General features: G+C 31.7%; 2 protein-coding genes across 6 annotated transcripts; both read left to right on the forward strand.

Moving 5' to 3' along the window:
* Positions 1–3,270: 3,270 nt before the first annotated feature.
* On the forward strand, positions 3,271–6,795 carry LOC137829390 (protein ZINC INDUCED FACILITATOR 1-like). Of its 3 annotated transcripts, none has more exons than XM_090297350.1 (15): positions 3,271–3,331; positions 3,423–3,525; positions 3,612–3,714; positions 3,868–3,921; positions 4,001–4,091; positions 4,204–4,249; positions 4,328–4,403; positions 4,586–4,771; positions 4,889–4,976; positions 5,297–5,400; positions 5,470–5,577; positions 5,697–5,742; positions 5,844–5,907; positions 6,359–6,406; positions 6,526–6,795. In XM_090297350.1, exons 2-15 carry the CDS (start codon positions 3,434–3,436, stop codon positions 6,632–6,634), a joined length of 1,215 nt encoding a protein of 404 aa, XP_090153476.1. In that variant the 5' UTR covers positions 3,271–3,331; positions 3,423–3,433; the 3' UTR covers positions 6,635–6,795. The 3 variants fall into 3 exon arrangements, with proteins under 3 accessions (XP_090153476.1, XP_090153477.1, XP_090153475.1); XM_090297351.1 differs by having other exon boundaries at positions 4,001–4,063; positions 4,191–4,249; positions 4,586–4,787; positions 4,887–4,976; XM_090297349.1 differs by having other exon boundaries at positions 4,001–4,063; positions 4,191–4,249.
* Positions 6,796–8,628: 1,833 nt separating this feature from the next.
* On the forward strand, positions 8,629–19,453 carry LOC137829381 (protein ZINC INDUCED FACILITATOR-LIKE 1). Of its 3 annotated transcripts, XM_068636188.1 has the most exons (18): positions 8,629–8,717; positions 8,839–9,025; positions 9,836–9,876; positions 10,341–10,401; positions 10,493–10,595; positions 10,683–10,785; positions 10,939–10,992; positions 11,072–11,134; positions 14,130–14,179; positions 14,282–14,357; positions 14,464–14,649; positions 14,772–14,859; positions 15,709–15,794; positions 15,884–15,991; positions 16,118–16,162; positions 16,262–16,350; positions 18,742–18,785; positions 19,042–19,453. In XM_068636188.1, the coding sequence occupies exons 2-18, from the start codon at positions 8,869–8,871 to the stop codon at positions 19,152–19,154; spliced, it is 1,467 nt and encodes a 488-aa protein (XP_068492289.1). In that variant the 5' UTR covers positions 8,629–8,717; positions 8,839–8,868; the 3' UTR covers positions 19,155–19,453. The 3 variants fall into 3 exon arrangements, 2 of the variants coding, with proteins under 2 accessions (XP_068492289.1, XP_090153750.1); XM_090297624.1 differs by lacking the exon at positions 8,629–8,717 and having other exon boundaries at positions 8,831–9,025; XR_016517677.1 differs by lacking the exons at positions 15,709–15,794; positions 15,884–15,991 and having other exon boundaries at positions 8,638–8,717.
* The last annotated feature ends 5,621 nt before the right edge of the window (positions 19,454–25,074 follow it).

The following is a 25,074-nucleotide window of genomic DNA, read 5'->3' on the forward strand; positions in this document are numbered from 1 at the left end:
CTTCTGAAAATATAATATATTAAAGGTGCAGTTGACTGCAGAAGGGAAGGTTCAATGGAGTCTAAACTCATATAGAATTATAATCAAAACAATGTTAGCATTTAATGGGGTAAGAGTAGAGAGTAGTAGACACAAATTTTTACTGGTTCATCACACAATCAAGGCTATGTTCAATCCCCTTAAGTAACTCGCTTAAGAGCTTTCACTAACACAAGTATTCTTACATCTCTCCTGGTACAAAAGTATTCTTACACCTCTTTAGGTACACAAGTATCCTTACACCTCTTCAAGTACACAATTATTCTTACACCTCTTTAGGTCACCCAATATTCTTACACCTCTACATGTCACCAATTATTCTCTACCTCATCAGGCAATCAGTCGTAATCCTCCCCTAAGATCAAACATATTAATAGAATGAGAAAACACTTTCTACAAAGAGTAACAATGAAATCTCACATGGGATTCTTCACAATGAATAAGGATTTACAATGGTTTCACTCAAAACATAATCTGACAGGTTGATCTCAATAAGCATATATGAAATTTATGATAATTGTAAGACACAACTACAAAAGCCTTTTTGTACACTTTAGTATTTAGTATGGGCGATGTGTCCACCCGTTCTCCGAAAAATCCAACAATTTGTTCTGATTCGGGAATCCTTATTTTCTTAAAGGTCTTTTCTTAAAGGTCTTCCAATACAGAATATCGACCAAGTTGCCTTGATCCACCAAAACCTTGGTGATGGCGAATTTATCTATCTCCACGACTATGACCATGGGATAGTCCTGGGCAGGATCGATGGCAGTGAAGTCATCATTTGTTAAGGTGATTAGCGAAATCCTTGGTCGACCCTTGGTGGTTATCGAGTGGACCTACTAAATGGCTTGAAGGTGCTTCTTATGGGCGGAACTTGAACATCCACCTCCAGCGAATCTTCCAGCGATCGTATTCACCTGCCCCGTGGTGTATTTGGGGTCTCGGTTCTCTAAAGAAGGACTTCTACAAATTCGTCTCTCTCTCCAACCGATGTTTTTAAAGTGGAATCGGACTGGCTATAATATTGATGACTTCTCGAACGTCGCGTCTTGATCATTTGTTCCTCTGAGGACCCTCGCTTCGGGGCTGAGTTCTACGTACAGTACTTTCACTCCTTCTCTGTTTGGCTGGACGTTGGTCATCGTCAAAACAACGTGATCCTTCTCGTCCACACCATGTGTACTGTTCTTTCTAGTAGGAAGATACCTCTCCCTTTGCGGAGATCGGTATGTGTTGGTGCTTGTCTGAACAAACTTGCACAGATGACCAACTTGAATAACTTCTTCGATAATGTCCTTTAGCGTTTGACACCCTTCAGTCGTATGGCCGAAGTTACGATGGTACTAACAGTGCTTGGACATATCTGCGTTTCTTGGACTTTGTAGTTGCTTAAAGGTTGGGATCAGTTCGGCCTACAGTGCCTTGTCTAGAATTAAGTGTTTTAGGACAAATTTTGATGCAATCCAAGGAGATCGAAGAATTCATGAAGTGGAAACAAAATGATCGAAGGTTTTGCACCGAGTTTGAGAGTGAATTGATGATGTTTGATAGTGATTTAAGTGCTAGGAGGTAGAAAGAGGTGAGACGAAGTTTCTAGGGTTTTCATTAGGCTTAGAAGTAGTAGAGGGAAATTAGGGAGAGAATCAACCTCAATTATGAATACTTCATTCAATTAATGCAAACTTGAAGACATGTTGTTCATTTGAGATGAAGGTAGCTTGCTCCTTAAGCTACTATAACCCTAGTTAAGCAAGCTTAAACATGGTGAGGTTTAGTGGCTTAAGGAGACGTCGTGTAAGTCCTCTTAAGATGCTCTAGAGACACTTGCTTATATGTCAAGGGTTTCTAGAGTGTCTTTATTTACAAAGTACTTTTGAAACTAGTTTAAAATACAAGTCTTGAGCATCACTATTATACTATTTGTATTTTTTGTACAGACAATTCTTCTGCCTTTATTCTTTTATATGATGGTTTAGATGTTCCTCCATTAGGCTTCCTCCCTTCAAAAGAATCTGTCATGAGATCCGGTTAAATTGACACCTTATTTGTAAACACTGGATTCAATATCCACCCGATTTGTGGATCCACCTCAAAAAGATAGCAAACATAAGGAGCCTATCAAATGCTCATTAATGGGTTAGAAAAAAACAAATATTCTAGAATTGACTAGTAGTGACTGTTCTAAAAATTATGTAAATTTTTTCACAATATCTTTTATTATTAAATTTTATGGTATTTTCTGAACTCAATAAGAAACAAAATGCCACAAATTTGAAGGAAATTGGATATGTATACGCTAAGAAGCAAATTGAACGAATTGTAAAATTGTAAACAATTTTAGAATGATGCATGCATGTAAAATGTGTAGGAAAAAGGGTGGTGGGGTTCTGTCAGAAACATGGAAGAGGAGAATCTTAAACAGCCATTGTTGGAGAAGAAGAAGAAGTACTAAGAGAACTACCCTGGTTGTAAAGTGGAGAATCTTAAGCATTTCACACTCTTTTCAGCATTATAACTTCTGCAACAGTTTTTGTGATCATGGGTCTCAAATAATACGCATTGGTGAAGAAGATAACTTTGGTTCACCCTTTTTCTTTTCTTGAAGAGAAACAGGAAAAGGTCAACTCTTGGTGAATGATTGAATCGAGATGATTGCTTCATATTTCTCTTGAATGCTCAAATATTTTATGGGATTTTAGATTTCAGTGTTTTGAATGAAAATTAGTGTTTTACTGTTGTCAGTTTTTTGGTTGAATCAGTTGCTTTTTGTCCTATCTGATGTCACTTTCTTCTGTTCTATACAGCATTGCCAATATCATCTCTCTTTCCATTCCTTTATTTCATGGTGAGTTTCACCATCAAGAGGGCTTTGCTGCAACTTCTCTCCGAATAAAGATGTTAATTTAAAAATTATTTTATAAATTTTTATTAATAATATAAACTACTTTAAATACCAATAATTTTGTAATCTATAAAATATTATTTATAAATATATAATAAAAATAATTTAGAAAAAAACGAAAATAGCATAATGTTCAATCTAAGTCATTCTGAGTAATTAATTAGAAAATTTTCTTCAGGCTTAAACACACAAAAGTCAATTTTTAACTGCTTATGTTCTTCTTCCTGTTTTGTTCTTTGTTATGAATTACTCAGAGAAAAAAAATCTTCAATTAATGATTAACTTTATGCTGCTGCATATCCTCAATATTTAACATTTATGTTCAGGTAAGGGAATTTAAAATTGCGAAAACAGAAGCTGATATTAGTTCTTATTCTGGTTATGTGGGTAAGATCACTTCTAGTATTTCCATTTTTTGAAGTCTTGAATTGTTGTAAGCTATTTATTTGTGGTGTCTGCATGATACAAAATGTTGCAGGTTCTGCATTTATGCTTGGCAGATGTTTGACATCTTTATTATGGGGAACTATAGCTGATCGTATTGGTCGAAAACCTGTTATAATTATAGGAATTATTTCAGTGTAAGTATATATGTCAAGGAACTGCATGCTTTCTTTAAGTTTTGCTTTCAAGTTTCCCATAATTTTCAATTCTTATTTGATTTCAGCATCATTTTCAACACACTATTTGGCCTTAGCACAAGTTTTTGGATGGCTGTTATCGTGAGGTTTCTTCTGGGAAGTTTAAATTGTTTGTTTGGACCAGTGAAGGTATAATATTTTTAACTCCTAAAAGTTAGCAATTCCATGTTTCATCCACAAGTACTATTGGATACCAATTTTGAATTTGTGCACATTTAACTTGTTAAATCTCATTCAAGTTTCCATTAGAATAGCTATTTTCTTAACTCCTTTATTCAACAGGCCTATACAACTGAACTTTTTCGAGAAGAACACCAAGCTCTTGGACTCTCAACCGTAAGCATCACCATCTCCCTTAAGTAGTTCTTAGAACTGCATTTCCACACTAGTAATTGAATTTGTGATTTGGGTTTAGGTAAGTGCAGCTTGGAGCATAGGTTTAATAATTGGCCCATCATTGGGAGGCTATTTGTCTCAGGTACTATCTCTATTCTTTTCCATCTGGAGTATACAATATATATTTTCTTTGTAACAATTGTTTTTGAATTGAAAGACTTCTGGTGTTTTGAGAAGATTATACCAGAAATTCTGTGTTCAGTTCATAGATGCTTGAAATAGCAGAAAAGTACCCTCATATATTTCCAAAGGATAGCTTTTGGGATAAGTATAAGTTGTCTTTCTACCCTTTTATCATTTAATGATGTGCTGATTTTCATTTTCCCAAACATGAATTATTGTGCAGGTTTCCATACTTCTTACCCAACATTGTAATATCAGCACTTGCATTTGTAGTAGCAATTGGATGCATCTGGATTCCTGTATGTATCTCATTGACTGAACTTTTTTTATCCTCTTTATGTATTATGGATTTTATTGTAACATTTACATCTTATCATGAAAAACCCTTGTATGTTTTTCTCCGCTTAACTGCACTTTTTCTTTGCTGTTTATGCTGCCTAGTTCCTCTACAGAAGCAATATAATTGTTGAAATACCTGCAGGAAACACTTCACAACCACAATTGTAGTGATGAATACATAGAAGATGCCAAAGCTTTAGAAAATGGAAACAGTGGGGCTGGCAATGAAAATATTCAGAAAAACGAAAACCTCTTCCTTAATTGGCCCTTAATGTCATCCATCATTTCATATTGCATTTTCTCACTTCATGATATTGCTTATCTAGAGGTAAGATACTTAATGAGGTTAGAAAATTTATTTGCATGTCTAACTTGTGTGGATATTTTCCTGCTTTCTTCCATGCGTTTTTAACTGAACAACATTGATCCATACTGTTTTCTTTAGGTTTTCTCCTTATGGGCTGTTAGTCCTCAAAGGCTTGGGAGTTTAAACTTTACAACTGATGATGTTGGTAATGTTGTTTCAATATCAGGTGTGTCTCTGGAACAAACAATAGATTCTTATTACTGTTGGACTCAAATTTTGTGAATTCTCATGAGGCCACATGGTAGTTGCTTGCAAGTGTTTCTCTTTTTACTGGTCTTGCTGAATTTTACTGACTTGGGTTTCCAAACTTCACATAAGTATACTTTGATATAAAATGTTATGGCCAATCTCAAGTATCATATCTTTTTGTGCAATCTTTTTGTGCATACATGTGTTGTTCTATATACTTAACATAGATGTAAAAAAACTTACATAGTGTTGATCTGTGTATACGTATTGCATGAAAAAGACTTATCAAATGTTCAGGTCTTGCACTTATCATTTACCAACTTACCATATATCCATCTGTGGAAAAAGCCAGTGGACCTATTTCGGTTGCCCGCATCTCATCTGAGAGTTTTCATATGATTGTGGCAATTATTTCATTTCAACATTTCGTTTTTTGTTAATTGAAATATGCCATGTTGTCCCATATGCAGATTTTATCCATACCTCTTTTGCAAAGCTACCCCTTCATAGCATTGTTGTCAGGCTTAGCATTATACATAGTGTTAAGTATTTTTTCAATTCTAAAGAATATTCTGTCTGTAAGTGCACCTCTGTAATAATTTATTGGTGATTTTGAGGACTGAATATGCTAAACCCCGTGTTATCAGTTTCTTTATGGTACAAATTTGACTGATTCTACTCTTTTTATTGGATTTAGGTCACCATTATAACCGGTTTGCTCCTTCTACAAAACCGAGCAGTGGTAAATTTTTTGATAATTCTTTGTCCTCTGATTCTATAAAATTCTGGAGAGTAGTTATTGATGGAAGTGTAGCATATCTAAGATGTTGATTTGGAAAACAAAAACAACACCAAAGAGGTGCAGCTAATGGAGTTGCTATGACATGCATGTCTCTATGTGGTACATTGTAAGTTTTCCTATGATTTCTTCCACTTTTATTGGACTTACCTCTCTTATTTCAAAAAATATGAATGTAGATCTCTACTTGGGATTAACATCTCAAATGATATAGTTTCCATAAGACCTGCATATATAGAGTTTTTGTTGTATAATTTATAATAACAGATTAATTTAATTCATTAGTGCTTGAAAAATCATGCTAAGTTCCTTTAAGATATGTGTCTTTCATACCTTACTGTTAGTTTACTAGATTGAAAGATGTATGATAAGAACCTTGAGAGAACCATACCACAAAATCTCGCCATTATAGTTGATGGATTCTAAACCCCTTACTAGAATCACATACTTTCTATCTCCAATTTTCTTATAAGATGATGGTCGAATATATTTTCATTAGTAGAGATTTTTATTCACATACTTTCTATCCTCTTTTTCTTATATGATGATGGTGAATGCAGATTAACTTGGTCACAAAAGAGGATGGATGCTTCATTCCTCCCAGGTATATTTTATTCTGGTTTTTGTTTAATATATGACAGATGGGAACACTCTTTGCCTAATTGGTTCTTTTACTAGTTGCATTATATTACAAGGAGTTTACTGATGTACATTTGTTTGCATGCACACATATGGTGTTCTTTGTCCTGAACATAGTTCAAGCACTTGGATTACTCATGATGTTCAAACCATTCCTTGTTGAAAAAAAGAAAATGCACACAGATCAGTTACACTGATACGAATCAAATTTGCAGAAGGAATTTCTTTTAGCTATTGTTCTCTCTTGAAGAAAGTGATGGTAGTAACTAAGAGCATCAAGTTTGTCATAATTGAGACTAGCTAATTTGATGGCACCTATTCAATGGAAAAAGGCATACAGAAAAACAATTTTTTATCAAACTTGTGAGTTACTCAATGTTATTGCTTGGTAATGTTGTTACAATTATTTCTGGTTTAGGGTAATTGTTTGTAACATTTATTTTTCCTACTTTCCCACAGTTCATAATAATAATAATAATATATATATATAACATAATATAATACAAATGAAATAATCATAAATAATATTAACTAACAAAAATATTTAATTATATTACTAATAAAATTAAATAATCTGAATTAATAAAATAAATTTTAATATAACACAAAAATATTTAAATATTGTATTTAATTAATTTATTTATTTTAATTTTACATTTTTTTTAATTTTGATTTTACATTATTTTAATTAAAAAAAATCTATATAAAAAAAATCATATTTCATTTTTCAATTTTTTATACACAAGGATAAATTTGTAATCTTACATCTTACACTATTAAAAATAATTCAAAATATCCTCACAACTATCACCTCACTCACATATCTCAATAAATTTTTTTCACTTATCCATTCTAACATACTCTAATCCAAACACACAAATTTTCTTCACACTTTTTCTCAAATTTTCACACTTCCACTCCATCAAATCCTCACATTTCTAGTCCTCAATCCAAACACAACATAAAACTCAAAATTGACTCAAAGAGAAAGAGAAAAAATAAACTTACTTTAACTAAAATTCGAATCGGGTTATTTTGTTTGTATCCATTACCATAAGCCTAGTGGTGACCTCCGATTGTTAATATGATGAAAGACATGCTCAAAATCTAAGAGAGAGAGCAAAAGAGAAAAAAAAAAGAGTATCTAGAGAAATAGTGAAACTGAATTATTGATTTTTCTATTTATATATACTTTTTCAATTTAGTAATAAAATATTTAAGTGTCATTTTAATTATACCAGTACAAGTCAAATAATTTTTTTATCTTTACACTTGTAAAATAATTTTATCTATTTTCTGGTCCTTATGTAAAATAATTATATATTAATTTTTAATTACAAATCATCATTGACGTGATTTTTTATATTTATTATAAAAATAAACCAATTAATCAATAAATAATTTGTAATTATATGATAAAGTAAAAAAAATATTCCCTCTTAAATAAGATTTCATTTTAGTCGTACAAGTGAAGTAAGTGACCATTTTATTCGTAAATAAGAGCTAATTGAGTTATATTATTAATACAAAAAAATATTGATTATTTGTTAAGTAAGCTAATTAATTATTTTTAGTGATTTCTCAACCCCTTTTTCTCTATAACAAATTTAAAGTTAATCAAAAAAACTTTTATAAAGCTTCAACTGTATGACTTTTCCATATTCAAGAGCTGAATTAAACTTTAACTTTTTTATAGACTAAATGATCACTTGTTTAATAATTAAAGACGAAATCATTAATTTATCCTATAAAAGTGAAAACAAAGAAAAAAGCAAATGGACCACTTAATCATTCTCACAGATAATTGTTCATACTGGTGGAACTCGTTAGCACACGTTAGTTTCTAGTTCACGGTCTGAAATAAAAGAACATTTGTCACGTCCCATCATATATAAAGTATCAAATTTTTTCTAAATAATTTCATATGTGAGACTTTGTTGAATACAGTAAACCCTAAACATTAATAATAATAAGTATTTTACTTAAGAAATTATTATTATTATTATATTTTATAATACTAAATTTGAGATATTAAATGCTGTTATTTATTTTAAAATTAAAATATTAAATATTTTAAGTTTCATTTCTTTGACTTGAGTTACAATTTTTACTACTTTTTCTTTTATCAGCAAGAAAATAAATAAATAAATATCAACCATTTAAAGCCAAATAAATATGAGAGGTGCAAGTTATTTATATTGGATAAAGAAGGAATGGTGATGTTCATCTTGCATTCCAAAACCTACGACAAAGTCTAAGGGTTTTCTGCTCTGGTCGTGTGTATGTTCGTTTCCTCAACTAACCTATGTCTGGTTTTCATTATGTGCTTCAAAACAAACTGACTTTGACGTTACGATAATCCTTTCTGGGTTTGAATGATGCATGCATGTAAAATGTGTAGGAAAAAGGGTGGTGGGGTTCTGTCACAAACATGGAAGAGGAGATTGTTAATCAGCCATTGTTGGAGAAGAAGAAGTACTTCGAGAACTGCCCTGGTTGTAAAGTGGATAAAGCCAACGAGTTGAGTGAGGGACAAGGTGTACCCTTCACAAAGCTTTTCATCGTGTGGATGCTCGTGCTTTGTACTGGTGAGCATTTAACACTCTTTTGAGCATTATAACTTCTGCAAGAGTTGGCTCTGGTTTTTGTGATCATGGTTCTCAAATAATACGCCTTGGTGAAGAAGATTAGAGTTTCGATTTAATGAAAATGAATTTGTGTTAGATATTATGATTTTGTAACTGTAGATAAATTCACGTAACTTAACTGCATGTGACTCTTTATTTTTCTATTTTAATTATTGAATAAACATTTCTAAGTAACTACTTATAAGCATTTAAGAGATAGTTTATAAAGGTAATGGTTAATAAAGATAGTAAAATATCTTGCTCTGTTGAAGTTTTATTTCTTAACACCAACAGTTTCTTAGATTCTACATGTTGAGGAGTTTATGTATATGGAAGGTTATATATAGATGACTTATGAGTATGGTAGTTACATTGGATTTGAGGAACTTACTATGTATAATCTTCAAGTCAATAAAAGTTTTGTGTTTTCTTGTTACTGTATATTCGAACACAACAGTTTTCTTGTTGGAACTTTTGTGGTGTTGTGTTGGAAAATCTCATATTGGTAGTCTGTGAAATCGAAGTTCATACACATCCAAACTTCAGTTCATTTTTTCTTTTCTTCAAGAAAAACAGGAAATTCTTTTCTTCAAGAAAAACAGGAAAAATGTAAACTATTGGTGGATGATTGAATCGAGATGGTTGCTTCATATTTCTCTTGAATGCTCAAATATTTTATGGAATTTTAGTGTTTTACTGTTGTCGTTTTTTTGGTCTTCATGAATCAGTTGCTTTGTCCTATCTGATGTCACTTTCTTCTGTTCTGTACAGCATTGCCAATATCATCTCTCTTTCCATTCCTTTATTTCATGGTGAGTTTAACCATCAAGAAGGCTTTGCTGTAACCTTTTCACTTTATGTATACTATGATTTTGCGACATTGTTGGAAGTTGGAAGTTGTCTGAGTACATAGTTATCTATTTCTAGTACTAGAAGTTCAATTTTAAGTTTCTATTTATTCATCATTACAACTGAAAAATGAATTTAAGTATCAAGTCATTGTTTATATATGATAAAAATAATTTAGAAAGAAATCTGCAAATATATGAATGAGTTCAACTCTCAAGAACTGCATGATGTTCAATCTAAGTCATTCGGAGTAATTAATTAGAAATGTTTTCTCGGTGCTAAACAGACCAAGTCAATTTTTAATTGCTTATGTTATCACATCATGTTTTGTTATTTGTTATGAATTACTCGAGAGAGAAAAATCTTTGATTAATGATTAACTTTATGCTGGTGCACCTATCCTCAATAATTTAACATTGATATTCAGGTAAGGGATTTTAAGATTGCGAAAACAGAAGCTGATATCAGTTCTTATGCTGGTTACGTGGGTAAGATCACTTCTAGTATTTCCATTTTTTGAAGTCTTGAATTGTTGTAAGCTATTTATTTGTGATGTGTGCATGATACAAAATGTTGCAGGTTCTGCATTTATGTTTGGCAGATGTTTGACATCTTTATTTTGGGGAACTATAGCTGATCGCATTGGTCGAAAACCTGTTATAATTATAGCAATTATTTCAGTGTAAGTATATATGTCAAGGAATTGTATGCTTTCTTTTAAGTTTTGCTTTCAAGTTTCCCATAATTTTCAATGCTTACTTGATTTCAGCATCATTTTCAACACACTATTTGGCCTCAGCACAAGTTTTTGGATGGCTGTTATCGTGAGGTTTCTTCTGGGAACTTTCAACTGTTTGCTTGGACCAGTGAGGGTATCATATTTTTAACTCATAACAGTTAGCAATTTCATGTTTCATCCACAAGTACTATTGGATACCAATTTTGAATTTGTGCACATTTAATTTGTTCAATCTCATTCAAGTTTTCATTCCTGCATCTATTTTCCTAACTCCATTATTGAACAGGCCTATGCCTCTGAACTTTTTCGAGAAGAACACCAAGCTCTTGGACTCTCAACCGTAAGCAACACCAGCTCCTTTACTTGGTTCTTAGAACTGCATTTCCATACTAGTAATTGAATTTGTGATTTGGGTTTAGGTGAGTGCAGCTTGGGGCATAGGTTTAATAATTGGTCCAGCATTGGGAGGGTATTTGTCTCAGGTACTATCTCTTTTCCATATGAACTATATAGTATATATTTGTTTGTAACGGTTGAATGTAAGAGGATTAGTTTATAGTTTATGTTATTCTGTTATTATTTTTATTTATAAATAAATAACTGTATTTTCTACAAAGGAAATTAATTTTATATTTATTTTCTTCTTCTTAATATGGTATCTATAACATAAGATTAGAGTTTTATTTTTTTCGGTGAATGCTCAATGGTGTTTTGCAGCAATTGCCGATTGAGTCGGCAAAAACATCTTTCGACTCACCTTATTCCATGTGTGTCCAAAGTGTCTAGTTTGTCTTGTAAGTTGTGTTATTTAGGTAAACAAAGTTGTAATTATTGTTTTAGTCGTGTCTCACAACGTGCATTGTCCCTTTTTGTTTTAGTACACTCTGACATTTGGAGACCGAGACCAAGTCGTGTTAAGTCTAATTTAGTGTTTCAGTATTTTGTTATTTTTATTTATGATTATGTACTTGGTGTATTTTCAATGAAAACTCATTCTGAGTTATTTTCTATATTTCAATATTTTTATAATGAAATTAATAATCAAATTGGAGTTTTGATTCAAACCTTACACTATGAGATTGCTTGTGAGTATCTTTGTCATTCGTTTACCACTTTTATGAAATCTCTTGGAATTCTTCACCAAACCCCATGTGCTTATACCCCTCAACAAAATGGTGTGGTTGAGTGAATAATAAACATCTTCTTAACACCACTCACACTCTTTTAATTCATGGTGATGTTATTCTTAATGAATTATCTAATTAATTGTATGACATCTTTGGTTTTATTGAATAAAATTCTTCAATTTATTTATTTTCCTCATGAACCTCTTCATCCCTTACCACTTAAAGTTTTTGGGTCTACATGTTTTCTTCACAATTTTTGTCTGATCTTGATAATTATCTTCTAGGTCACACAAATGTGTTTTTTAAGGATTCACTAGATCTAAAAAGGGATATAAATGTTTCTCACCCTCTTTTAATTGTTGTTTCATACCTGTAGACGACACATTCATTAAGTGTTCTTTTTATTTTAAGTCTTTATGCTCTTCACCTGTGTCTCCATTTGATCAAGTACATCTTTCGGTTTCTTTTTATCCTCTTGTTGTGTCTAGTGTACCTAAATATTCCCGAAAGACTTCCCATCATCCATCAAATGACTCTCTTCTAGTGCCAGATCCTCTGCACCTTCCGACTCCGATGGTTAAACTTGATCTTCTCATTACCTCTGTAAAGGTATACGTTAGACTCGTAATCTCTCACCGTATTATACTACTTTAAGCTACCATTGATTATCTCAACCTTTTTATATCTGTCTTTCGTCTATTTTTTTTTTGTCCATTCCAAAGTTTGTAGATGATGCCTTAGCTCATCCCGGTTGGTGTCGAGCAATACTTGATGAAATAAGTGATCTTCAGACCAGTGGAACTTGGAAACTTGTTTCTTTACCTTATGTGAAATCTATTATTTGTTGTAGATGGGTTTTTGCGTCAAAGTTGGTCTTGATGGTACTATTGATCATCTCAAAGCTCGTCTTATGGCTAAAGGTTATACATAAAATTTTGGTTTGAACTATGGTGATACGTTTTCTCTAGTGAAAAAGATGGCTTATGTTCATTTATTCGTAACCATGAAAACTCTTTAAAGATGACATATTTGTCAAATGGATGTCAAAAACGTTTTTTATAATAGGGATTTGAAGGAAGAAATTTATATGGAGCAACCTTCTGTTTTTTTTTTTTTTTTTTGCTCAGGTGGATTCTTCTAGATTGGTATGTCATATCCACAAATCTTTATATGGTCTCAAGCATTCTCCTAGGATCTGGTTTGGAAAGTTTAGTAATGTTGTTCAACAATTTCATATGACTTGCATTAAGGCAAACCATTCAGTTTTTTACCGTCAGTCAAGTGTTAGGTGTATCTATCTAGTAGTATATTTTGATGACAATGTTCTCACAAGTAGTGATCACCATGACATCTCTCAAATAAAACAACATATTTTTTACCACTTTCAGACCAAAGATCTTTCAAACTCCGATATTTCTTGGGGATTGAGATAACACAATCCAACAATGATATTTTTATCTCTCAAATGAAGTAAGCATTAGATATTTTGGTGGAAGCTGGATTAGTGAATTCAAAATTTGTTAATACACCTATGCATCCTAATGTCAAATTCCTACCTAGTTTAGCAGAAGCATCAAATGCTTTCTATATGATCACAATAATCATACTAGAGTTGTATGTTATTCAGATGATGATTGGGTAGGAACTTTGTTTCATAGAAGATCCACTCTAGGATAGTGTTTCTATTGGTGATTATAATTTGATTTCTTGGAAGAGCAAATGTTGTGGCAAAATCTAGTGTTGAAGCATAATATAGAGTTATAGCCTCAACTACTTGTGAGTTTGTTTATTTGGCTTAAATATATACTTAAAGAATTGCAATTTCGAGAGGTCACTCATATGTGATAATCAGACACTCCTCATATTAGCTCAAATATCGTCTTTCATGAAAGGAAAAAACATATTGAGATTGATTTTCATTTCATTTGAGAAAATATTGTATCATGAAACATCAAAACTAAGTTTGTTAATTTGAATGATCAGCTAAAAAATATTTTCACTAAATTTTAATTGGAACCTATAATTGATTATATTTGTAACAAGTTTTGTACATATATGCACCAACTTGAGGAGAATGTTAAATGTAATGGACTTAACCCATAATTTATGTTATTCTATTATGTTTATTATTTTCATCTATAAATAAACAATCATATGTGTGTATTTTACACAAGGAGAATTAATCCTATCTTTTTTTCTTTATTTTTCATAGTAACAATTATTTTGAATTGAAAGACTTATGGTATTTTGAGAAGATTGACACCTGAAATTTTGTATTTAGTTGAGGAACATAGATGCTTGAAATAATTGTTCAGCCATTTTCTAATCTTTTGGAAAATTTTCATTATAGCCAGTAGAAAAGTACCCTCATATATTTCCAAAGGATTGCTTTTGGGATAAGTAAGTTCTCTTCTGGATCCAATTTTCATCTTTGTCTTTCTACCCTTTTATCATTTAATGATGTGCTAATTTTCATTTTCCCAAACATGAATTATTGTCCAGGTTTCCATACTTCCTACCCAACTTTGTTATATCAGCACTTGCATTTGTAGTAGCAATTGGCTGCATCTGGATTCCAGTATGTGAATTTTTTTTATCCTCTCTAAGTATTGTGGATTTTATTCTAACATTTCAATGATGACATTTTTATCATGAAAAACCCTTATATGTTAAAATGCCTGCAGGAAACACTTCACAACCACAATTACAGTGATGAATCCATAGAAGATGCAAAAGCTTTAGAAAATGGAAACAATGGGACTGACAATGAAAATATCCAAAAAAATGAAAACCTCTTCCTTAATTGGCCCTTAATGTCATCTATCATTGCATATTGCATTTTCTCACTTCATGATATTACTTATCTAGAGGTAAGATACTTAATGGAGTTAGAAATTTTCTTTACATGTCCTTATATATCTTGTTTGGATATTTCCTACTTTTTTCCATGTATTTTTAACTGAACAACATTCATCAATGCTTCTTTCTTTAGGTTTTCTCCTTATGGGCTGTTTCTCCTCAAAGGTTTGGGGGTTTAAACTTTACAACTGATAATGTTGGTAATGTTCTTTCAATATCAGGTGCATCTCTGGAACATACAATAAATTCTTATTACTGGTAGACTCAAATTTTATGATTTTACTTATGAAACCACATGACAGTTGCTTGAGAATGTTTTTCTCTTTTTATTGGTCTTGCTGAATTTTTATTCACTTGGCTTAAGAAACTTCATATAAGTATATTTTGATATATAAAATGTTATAGCCATCTCAAGCATGGTAGTAGAATCGAGATACAAGTAGTGTATCGGAGAACGGATATTATGAATCGTAAATTGTTTCGTATCGTGAATCGTAAGATTCATAAACATTAAAAAATTTAATATATATTTAAATATATAAGATATGTATACATACAAGATACAATAAATTATATATATATAATATACCACACAATTTCACCAAAACAACCTCTAAAAAACTAATGTGGTGCATACATGTTATTAAACAAATTATGTCTATCTTTTTTTTATTTACTCATTTTTTAAAATCCACACTAATTCACACAATACGAAATCGTTTCGTATCGCGATTCAACAATCCTTCGTGCGAATCACACAATACAGCTAAGATTCAGGGACGAAAAAGATTCTTCACACGATTCGTATCGTGAAAGGGTGAAACTGTATTGTTTCGTATAATACGTATCGTGAATCGTAAAATTCTAACTACTATGATCTCAATTATCATATCTTTTTGTGCATATATGATAAAAATTATTTTTATATAAAAAAAGTTACGAATTAAGTTTTTTTCCGATTTGTATAAGATTGAACGAGTTATTCTTTCTTGCTGATAAAACTTACGTGTTGATATTCATATACCTCTTTGCATGACAAATATTATTCAGTGACTTCTCAAAATGTTCAGGTTTTGCACTTATCATTTACCAACTTACCATATATCCATATGTGGAAAAAGCTAGTGGACCTATTTCACTTGGCCGAATCTCATCTGTGGGTTTTCATCTGATTCTGGCAATTATTTCATTTAAACATTTCATTTTTTGTTATTTGCAATATGCCCTTTTGTTCCATATATGCAGATTTTATCCATACCTATTTTGCAAAGCTACCCCTTCATACCATTGTTGTCAGGCGTAGCACTATACATAGTGTTAAGTATTTGTTCAATTCTAAAGAATATTTTTTCTGTAAGTGCACCTCTATAATCATTTATTGCTAATTTTGAGGACTTGATATGCTATAACTTTACTTGATTCAGAAAAGTTTCTGTATGCTATAAATTTGACTGATTCTTCTATTTTTATTGGATTTAGATCACCATTGTAACTGGTTTGCTCCTTCTACAAAACCGAGCAGTGGTAAACTTTTGGACAATTCTTTGTCCTCTGATTCTATAAAATTGTGGAGAGTAGTTGTTGATGAAATTGTAGCATATCTGATGTTGATTTGGAAAACAGGAACAACACCAAAGGGGTGCTGCTAATGGAATTTCTATGACAGGCATGTCTCTATTAAATGCTATTGGCCCTGCTACAGGTGGTGCAGTGTAAGCTTTCCTATTATTTCTTCCACTTTTGTTCGACTTACCTCATAGTTAAAAAGATATTATTGTAGAACTCTACTTGGGATTAATATCTTAAATGATACTTGCCATAAGACCTGCATATATAGAGTTTTTTTTTGTACAATTTATAATAACAGATTAATTTAATTTATTTGTCCCAGAAACTTCATGATAAGTTCCTTTAAGATATGGCGATTATAGTTGTTGAATTCTAAATCCCTCACTATGTATGCCATTGTGAAACTCATTTACTTTGCAATTGGTTTCTAACAATATGCATAGGTAGCTCATTTCCTGTGTTAGTGTATTGTATAGTAGGATATTTAATAGAAATTACTTAGTTAACTTTGACCTGTTAGCAGTTGACAAATTATTCATTAGTATTCTCTTTTAGCCACATAAGTTACCACATTGCTATGGGACGCTTCACAAAAAAAAGGATATCATCTGCGAATTGCAGAATACTAAGCTCCACCTCCTCTCTACCAAACTTAACTCCTGATAGCAGGTTGGTCTTATTAGCTTGTCTTACTAACTCAGCTAGACCTTCAGCTATCACAATATAAAGAAAAGGGGCAAGCGAATCACCTTGCCTCAAACCTTTTGTTGGTTTGAATTCCTCCGTTGAGCTTTCATTAACTAACACATATATTGTGGCCGATTCCATACATCCTCGCATGCATATAACCCACTTGCTATGAAAACCCATCTTATGGAGCATATTATACAGAAACTCCCACCTAACCGAGTCATAGGCTTTTTCAAAGTCCACCTTCAAGCATAGACCTCTCCTCCCACACCTTCTAACATCCTCTATCACCTCATTGGCAATGAGCACGCTATCCAACATCTCTCTCCCCTTTAGGAATGCAGATTGGCTTTCATCAACAATAGAGTTTAGCACTTTCTTTATTCTTTCGACCAACACCTTTGTAATGACTTTGTAAATAGCCCCCACTAGAGAGATGGGTCAATATTGCTCCAGCTTAGAGGGGTCCTTCACTTTTGGTACCAATGCTATGAATGATGCATTGCACCCCTTTGGATTTTTTTTTTATCAGCAAATAGCAATGAAATTAAATGGGACCACTTCAGGGTGATCCAACCCTTATACAGTAAAATGATGTTCACAGATTACCTTTCCAACTACAAATCAGCCAACAAAACCTCCTACAGTCAAACTCATTTGTATCAAAATAACAAAGAATAACAAGGATCAATCCTCATAACAAAACTAAATTGAATGCATACAAACCAAAGGTTCAAGACACCAATCAGAGAATGAGAAATTAGCTGACGGTATCTTTGAAGAGATCCAGGACCAAACCTTAATATGTGCCAGAGAGAACACCTCAATGTTGTCAACCACTCCACCTTTAAATAAACAGTTGTTCCTATGCCTCCAAATTTCACTAATCAACGCAATCCACACGTTGCCCATAATAAGATTAACTGAAGTGGGTGCATCCAGAATCTTGAAATGTTCAAAATGAGACCTAAGATCCATAAAATCGACTGATCTTACTCTTAACCAATCATAACAAAGATTCCAAATTAACCAAGCAACTCTGCATTCACAAAACAAATGATTTGTTGACTCCTCATACCTCGTTGGAATAGAATCTGTTTCATGAAACAAGGCCATGGCCTTTACAAACTCGTCTTTTATAAACTCCCAACTTTTCCTAATAAAGTTGAAATTGAACTCATCGGGTCCAGGACTCTATGATCCTTCGCATTGTCACACCACTTCCTTGACTTCCTCCTCTTTAAAAACAGATATAAGGTTCATGTTATCTTCTAGGGTAAGCGCTTTAAACTCAACTGCATCGAGACATACCCAAATAATCTATTTATGGTTTAAACAACTTTTCTCATTGTATTTTTTAGCTTGTAGTTTTTTGTAATCAATAAGTTAAAATTAAAAAAAAAAATCAAAAACTAAAATTTGCAAAAACCTTTTAAGTCTCAATTCATCCGTGCTCTTGAACTTAACTTTAACAACTACAACCATAAATTATCTCCAATTTTCTTATATGAGTGTATACTTCATGCAGATTAACTTAGTCAAAAGGCAGAAGAACGTTTTCATTCGTACTGGATTAACTTAAAAAGAAACTCATTTCATTTTTTCTTCTTGTTTCTCTTTCAAAAAAATTTATAGAGAAATTTATCCAAGAATACCCCCAATCCACTTAATCCACTTAGACACTTTAATAGTCGAATATTATTTCATTAGTAATGATTTTTATTCACATATTTTTTATCTCCAATTTTCTTATATGATGATGGTTGAATATTATTTCATTAGTAGAGGTTTTTATTCACATACTTTCTATCCTCTTTTTTCTTATATGATGATGGTGAATGCAGATTAACTTGGTCACAAAAGAGGATGGATGCTTCATTCCTCCCAGGTATAGTTTATTCTGGTTTTTGTTTAATATACGACAGATGAGAACACTCTTTGTGTAACTTTAAATGTCAAAAGCTTTTCTTTTCACATTCAAAAAGCATAAAATATGTTAATTTTAATCCGTGTGCTCACAAGTTAGATATTACATTTCCATTAATTTAATGGTTTTGAAGAATAAATCAAAATTCAATTAATTGACCAAATCAAATGTGAAATCTAAGCTTTAGCTCTGCTTACTGATGTACATTTAATTGCAGGCACACATATGGTGTTCTTTGTCCTGAACTTAGTTCAAGCACTTGGGTTACTCATGATGTTCAAACCATTCCTTGTTGTAAAAAAGAAAATGAACACAGATCAGTTACACTGATACCAATCAAATTTGTAGAAGGAATTTCTTTTAGCTATTGTTCTCTCTTGAAGAAAGTGATGGTAACTAAGAGCATCAAGTTTGTCATAATTGAGACTAGTGATTATCAAATATAATTTGATGACACCTATTCAATAGAAAAAGGAATATATAAATATATATATATGTGTGTAAAAATTATGAATAATCTTTAGGATGAGCTTTATCAAACTTGTGAGTGTATATTATGTTACCCAATGTTATTGGTTGATTATGTTGTAACAATTATTTCTGGTTTAAAGTAATTGTTTGTATGCTTATTACCATAGTTTGTTTTCTATGCAATTAGTCTAACTAATTTACTTAGGCCAATATAACTAACTTGTCTATGTAACTGAGTTCTTCATATACAACTTTTTGTAAATTTCATTATCCTTGTTTGTATCTTTTATCTTTACATAACAAAATCAATGTTTTTAATCATGATATTTAGAGCACATTGATTCTTTTACAAAATTGGGGGTGCGAATAACAAAAATATAAAACACAAAAAGGGGCCTAGAAACCATGGCCCAAATTTTAGAACAAACTCATGGTGCAAAAGTAAAAATAACATGAAAAAACTGTTTCTTCCTCACTTCCATATGTTCTTCTCCCACCTTTATAAATTTTGTATTTTCAATAATATCTCTGTGTAATATTCTAGATTACGTAATCCAGAAGTCTCTTATTAACTTCTGGATTACATAATCCATAAACATTTTCTCATATGCATTATTAGTTTCGAGATTACATAATCCATAAGTCTTTTTTAGTTTTTAGACGATATAATCTGGAAGTCTTTTTTCGAATGCGTCCGGAGTACATAATAAAAAAAATTACTTTATAAAAGTGACACAAAAAGAATAAAAATATATTTTTACATTTTGTATAAAAATAAAAAGTGGCCCACACTCTTAATGCAAGTGATAGATGAAGGAATAAAATAAAATATAAAAAGCATGGACACTCCAATTCCAGTTGCATGGAATCTAATGAGCCAAATTCAAGCAAATAACCGTGGGCCCCACTTGCATACAAAAAGGGCATAAAGATAACACCAAAACGTATGCATGATAGAAGAACCCACCTCTACCAACCTCTTCTTATGGATAGGAAGATCTCGTTTTTTTAATTTTATTATTATAAAAAAATCATTAAATAGAAATTAACTTTTAATATTAATAATTTTTTTAGTTTGTAAAATAGTATATAACTTAATCAATATAATACTTAATTAATTTTTGTTTTTCAAAGTTTTTGATGTTTTTGAACGTTTTCTTAAGATTTCTATTCATAGGATTTTTTAATGAGATTCAAAATTATTCATCATTCGCTCAGCATAGACTAATCCGTTCAATGGATTGACATGCGTCATCATTAAGCAATATTTGGGATTTAAGCCCATTTTTTGGACTTTTTGGGATTCCCAAAGTTAAATATTTGCCAAGGATTCACTTCAAGCTCAACCCAACTCCGACCTTTCTTAACCATGAAGCAAAAATGGTTTGGCTTAGGCTTCAAGCGAAATTCCTTTGTTCTGAAACTTGGTAAAGGTTGGTTTAAGCTCTTTCTGAGCGAATTTGAGCATTCTTCATTATTAAAGATATTATTTCGCTCTACCCTTTGTAATTCACTCAACTTTTTTATCTTTGTATCTCTTTGACTATTTTGCCCTTGAACCCCTTAGCGTATGCAAATGCGCTCAGTGTTTTGAGTGTTTTTCATGAATTTTTTCTTTGGACTTAATCCGCTAAGTCATTCTTCATGCATTAGGAAGATTTAATCTTTTTTCTCCATCTTTGTTTGCTTGGCTTTTGGCCTTTTCCTTTAAGATTTATGCATGTATCCTATTTTCTTCTTTGTCTCTAAGTGCAGCTGGAGTTGGAGAGCTTTTGACATGTTTTTGCACAATTTCTACATAAAATTGCATGTTTATTGGTCTATGATTTTTACTACAATTTGACCCTTATCAACTCCCCCTACCTTAGCTCTTTACTTGCCCTTAAGCAAAGCTTTTGCAAATGCAGTCTTGAATCAACAATGGTTAGCTTGGGGTTGTCAGAGTTAGTTTGGAATTGAGACATCCTTACTTATTGTCACTATATTGATTAAATTAAATAATATTTTAGAAACTAAAAAATTATTGGCATTTAAAGTAATTGCTATTATTATACAAATTTATAAATTGGCTATCAAAGTTTTAGCTACTAATATTTTAAGCTAGACTCTTATTTATTAATTTAGTTACCATAAGGGACATATCTTTCTCTAGTTTAAAACAAGTTCTAGACAAATTTTGAAGCAATCCAAGAAGATGGATTGGAGAATTCATGGAGTGGCAACAAAATGATTGAAGGTTTTGCACCGAGTTTGAGAGTGAATTGGTGAGGTTTGATAGTGATTTAGGTGCTAGAAGGTAGAAAGAGATGAGATAAACTTTCTAAGGTTTTCATTAGTCTTAGAAATAGCAAAGGGAGATTGGGGAGAGAATCAACCTCAATTATGAATACTTCATTCATTTAATGCAACCTTGAATACATGGTGTTCATTTAAGATGAAGGTAGCTTGCCTTGGATGGTCCCCCATTAGGCTCCCTCCCTTCAAAAGGATATGCCCTCAGATCCGCCTAAATTGATACCTTATTTTTAAACATTGGATTCAATATCCACCCGATTTGTGGATCCACCTCAAAAAGATAACAAACATAAGGAGAATGCAAAAGAATAAAAGTGTTTGGGTATGTAAACAAAAAACAAAATTAGTTAGTGTACCTTTATTGTGGTTCTTATTTCCTAAGGCATGTAAATGAGATACCGCAAGGAATAGAGAAAACAATGTAGAAGAAAAAAAATAGCTTTCTTACAATAAGATTGTAACATGAAAAGAGGTTGGGTTGAGAATGATACAGGAAAAGTGAGAAAAAGAAAAATACAGGCAAGATATACCCAAGAAATACTCTCTTGTTTTTCAATCTTATGAAGTTGCTTAATATTTTGATTTCATTGTTTTATGTCAAACAATCTTTCCCGAGGATTTTTAGAAGAATTTATGTTCTTTTCTGATTCAGTCCTACACAAAGATTTGTAAAATATTAAATGTGTTTGTAGTTGGTTTTCCACTACTTGTGAAGGTATTAAAAAACTAGCCACAAATTTCTATAGGCACAATGTGAGTTAAAACAATTTTAGCATAGTGTCCTGAAGAAGGTTGGACTTTCACTCTTTTTTTTTATCAGCAAAGAATAAAAATAATTAAAATGGGACATTTCAGGGATGTCCCAACCCGTATACATCAAATAGGTGCTCCTGATTTAGATAAAATATATGTATCAACCATCACATTCAGAGCACCCAAAAAACTACTGAAAAATGCATAACCATAATCTATAGAGCTACTAAAAGAACACTTTCCAGCACAATGCTATTTAACTAAACAAGTGACCACAAATGGATGTAGGTACCGCAGGTCACCACAGGCAGTTCCAAAATTCCAAAAGCAGAATGTGTTGATATTATGGCAGCAACATACCAACCCATACTTTGAACATCCAATCTTCACATTTAGGCATCTGAATTATATTCTCATTTAGGCATGATATACACTACATTTATGATTCAGTTTTGCATCAGATCTCCAGAGAACCATAGGAGTTTAAATCAGCCCACAGAATTTTCAATCTAAGTTGAATCATAGCACCTAAACCTGCGCCTGCTTAATCATAGTTCCTGCACCTGCATAAAAATCATAAAACCAGCACCTACAGTCATCCTACCACCACGAACACACTGCTGAGAGAATTGTGACCTTTAGTTCAGATTTGATTTGTTCCTTGTCAACAGAACTCTCAAACCGCATAGGTTATGACAGCTTGTATTAAGGTTCATTATCACGACGGGATACCTTACCAAGCCTCCTTCTTGGACTTTCACTTGTTGACTCACAACTAAATTCCTATCATTTGGAATCCAAAAAGGTTTATAAGATTGAAAATGGCATGTATGTTGTATTTCAACATTTGAATAAACAAAGGAATAAATTGATAACTAGCATAAGAGAAAACCTTTTAAAAATTTAACAAGTATTATGAAAATCATTTTCTCCATGGAGAATATAAGTTGATTAACATTCTTCAACAAAATATTTGTATCTAGGAAAAAGTCATTGGGAATAATATATAGACAATACTAGTACTAGACACTTGTCAATGTGTCTAAAATGTGAGGTACCTCTTGTTGAGTTTCTAGGGATGGAGATTCTTGTTTCTTTTGAAGATATTCTAATTTTTCTCTAAATTCTTTTTCTCTTTACAGATATTATATTTGTGTCCATCTATAAATTTTTTACCTATTGTAATAAATTTATTTAGATATTGAAGACTAGGTTTAGAAACAATAGGTTTAGCAAAAGATATGTTGTGATAAGGCTTCTTCCTAGAATGTGGTTTGGATGAGTAACCCTCCCTCTTGAAGTCCTTTCTAGGGTAGGATGAGCTATGATTTTTATCCATAAAATGGACATTTGGGAATACCTCTTCTCTTGGAGAATAGGGTTTCTTATACAGTTCGTTGTTTGGATAATACGATTCCCCCTATCTACTCCTAGGTCTATGTAAGGTTTCTTCATGTTTAATTTTAGACCTATGTGTTTTACTTTTCTGAGATTAGGCATATTTTATAAGCATTTATTTTATCTCAGAGAGGCTTCTATCACTTTTGTCCAAAGACGAAAGTATCTTATGATTACCTATAGTTAAATTTGGAAATTGGAAGATTTTCTCAAAAGACTTAAAATTTGAACTAGGGTGAATAAAATTGTTTTCGCGTGTTTAGATATTTTTTAGTGAAGTTAATCAAGGAATCTAAAGTGTGAAGTCTTCAAGTACACTCCAGGAAAGCGAGGTAAGTCACAATTGACTACTTAAATAGCAAGGCTTTCCTAGTCAGATATTTCCTCAAATATGTTTAACAAAAGTCTCCTTAAGAAACTTCAAAACAATTTGAAAGCAGTAAAGTGTGTGTGTGGATGCGCAAATGAACTTAAGACCAAAGAAAGGTCAACTAATCGTAATAAAAGAAAAAAAATATCCTAGAGACCTAAAAAAGAAATAAAAAAAGAAGAATAGAGTAATACAGAAAAAATTAATTATGATGAAAGTTAAGAGTAGGGTTGGACAAAAAATCCACTTTTGTCAAATTGCTCCATTTTTACATTGCTCTAATCCATTAAAAATCCATTTATTTAAATCCAGTTTTTAGTTTGATCCAAATTTTATTATATTTTCATAGCAGATCTCCATTTTGTTTATAAGGATCTCAATAATAGAAAATCCAGATTTCCAATCCAAATTTTTGAAATTAATCTCTCTCTAATACCTGTACCCAAACCATCTTTCTATATTTTCTCTCATTTGTGGTTTTCTCTCTCTCTTTCTCTCTCTCTCCTCCACCTCTTATTCACTTTTTTGAATTTTAGTTACTCTCACACACATTATTATACAATCAAGTTTTATACATTTTCTTTATAATTTTATTTGTTCCAATATTTTGTACATAATAAATATAAATTTTCTGTTACTTATTATTCATTAAATTTATAACTTTATTATACCCTCTGCTAACTTATATATTTTAGGATTTTATGATTTTATTAACTGAAGGAAGAAGTTTGACGCCATCATTTTGAATTTTAAGAAATAAATTGGTATTTTGGAATTAAAAATAATTAACTGAAAGAAGAAAATTAAATGTGGAGATTGAGTTTGGTAGTACTATACTCCTAATATTGAGTTTCCCATAGTAAACCATAAATGAACATCACTTTGAAATTACAATAAATGAACATGAACGCAATATTTTTTTTTATAGAATCCCTTTACCATAAATTACCATAAAATCTTCAA

The sequence above is a fragment of the Phaseolus vulgaris genome, chromosome 11 (genome assembly GCF_051622355.1).
Source record: "Phaseolus vulgaris cultivar YP4 chromosome 11, ASM5162235v1, whole genome shotgun sequence".
NCBI classification, from domain to species: Eukaryota; Viridiplantae; Streptophyta; class Magnoliopsida; order Fabales; family Fabaceae; genus Phaseolus; species Phaseolus vulgaris.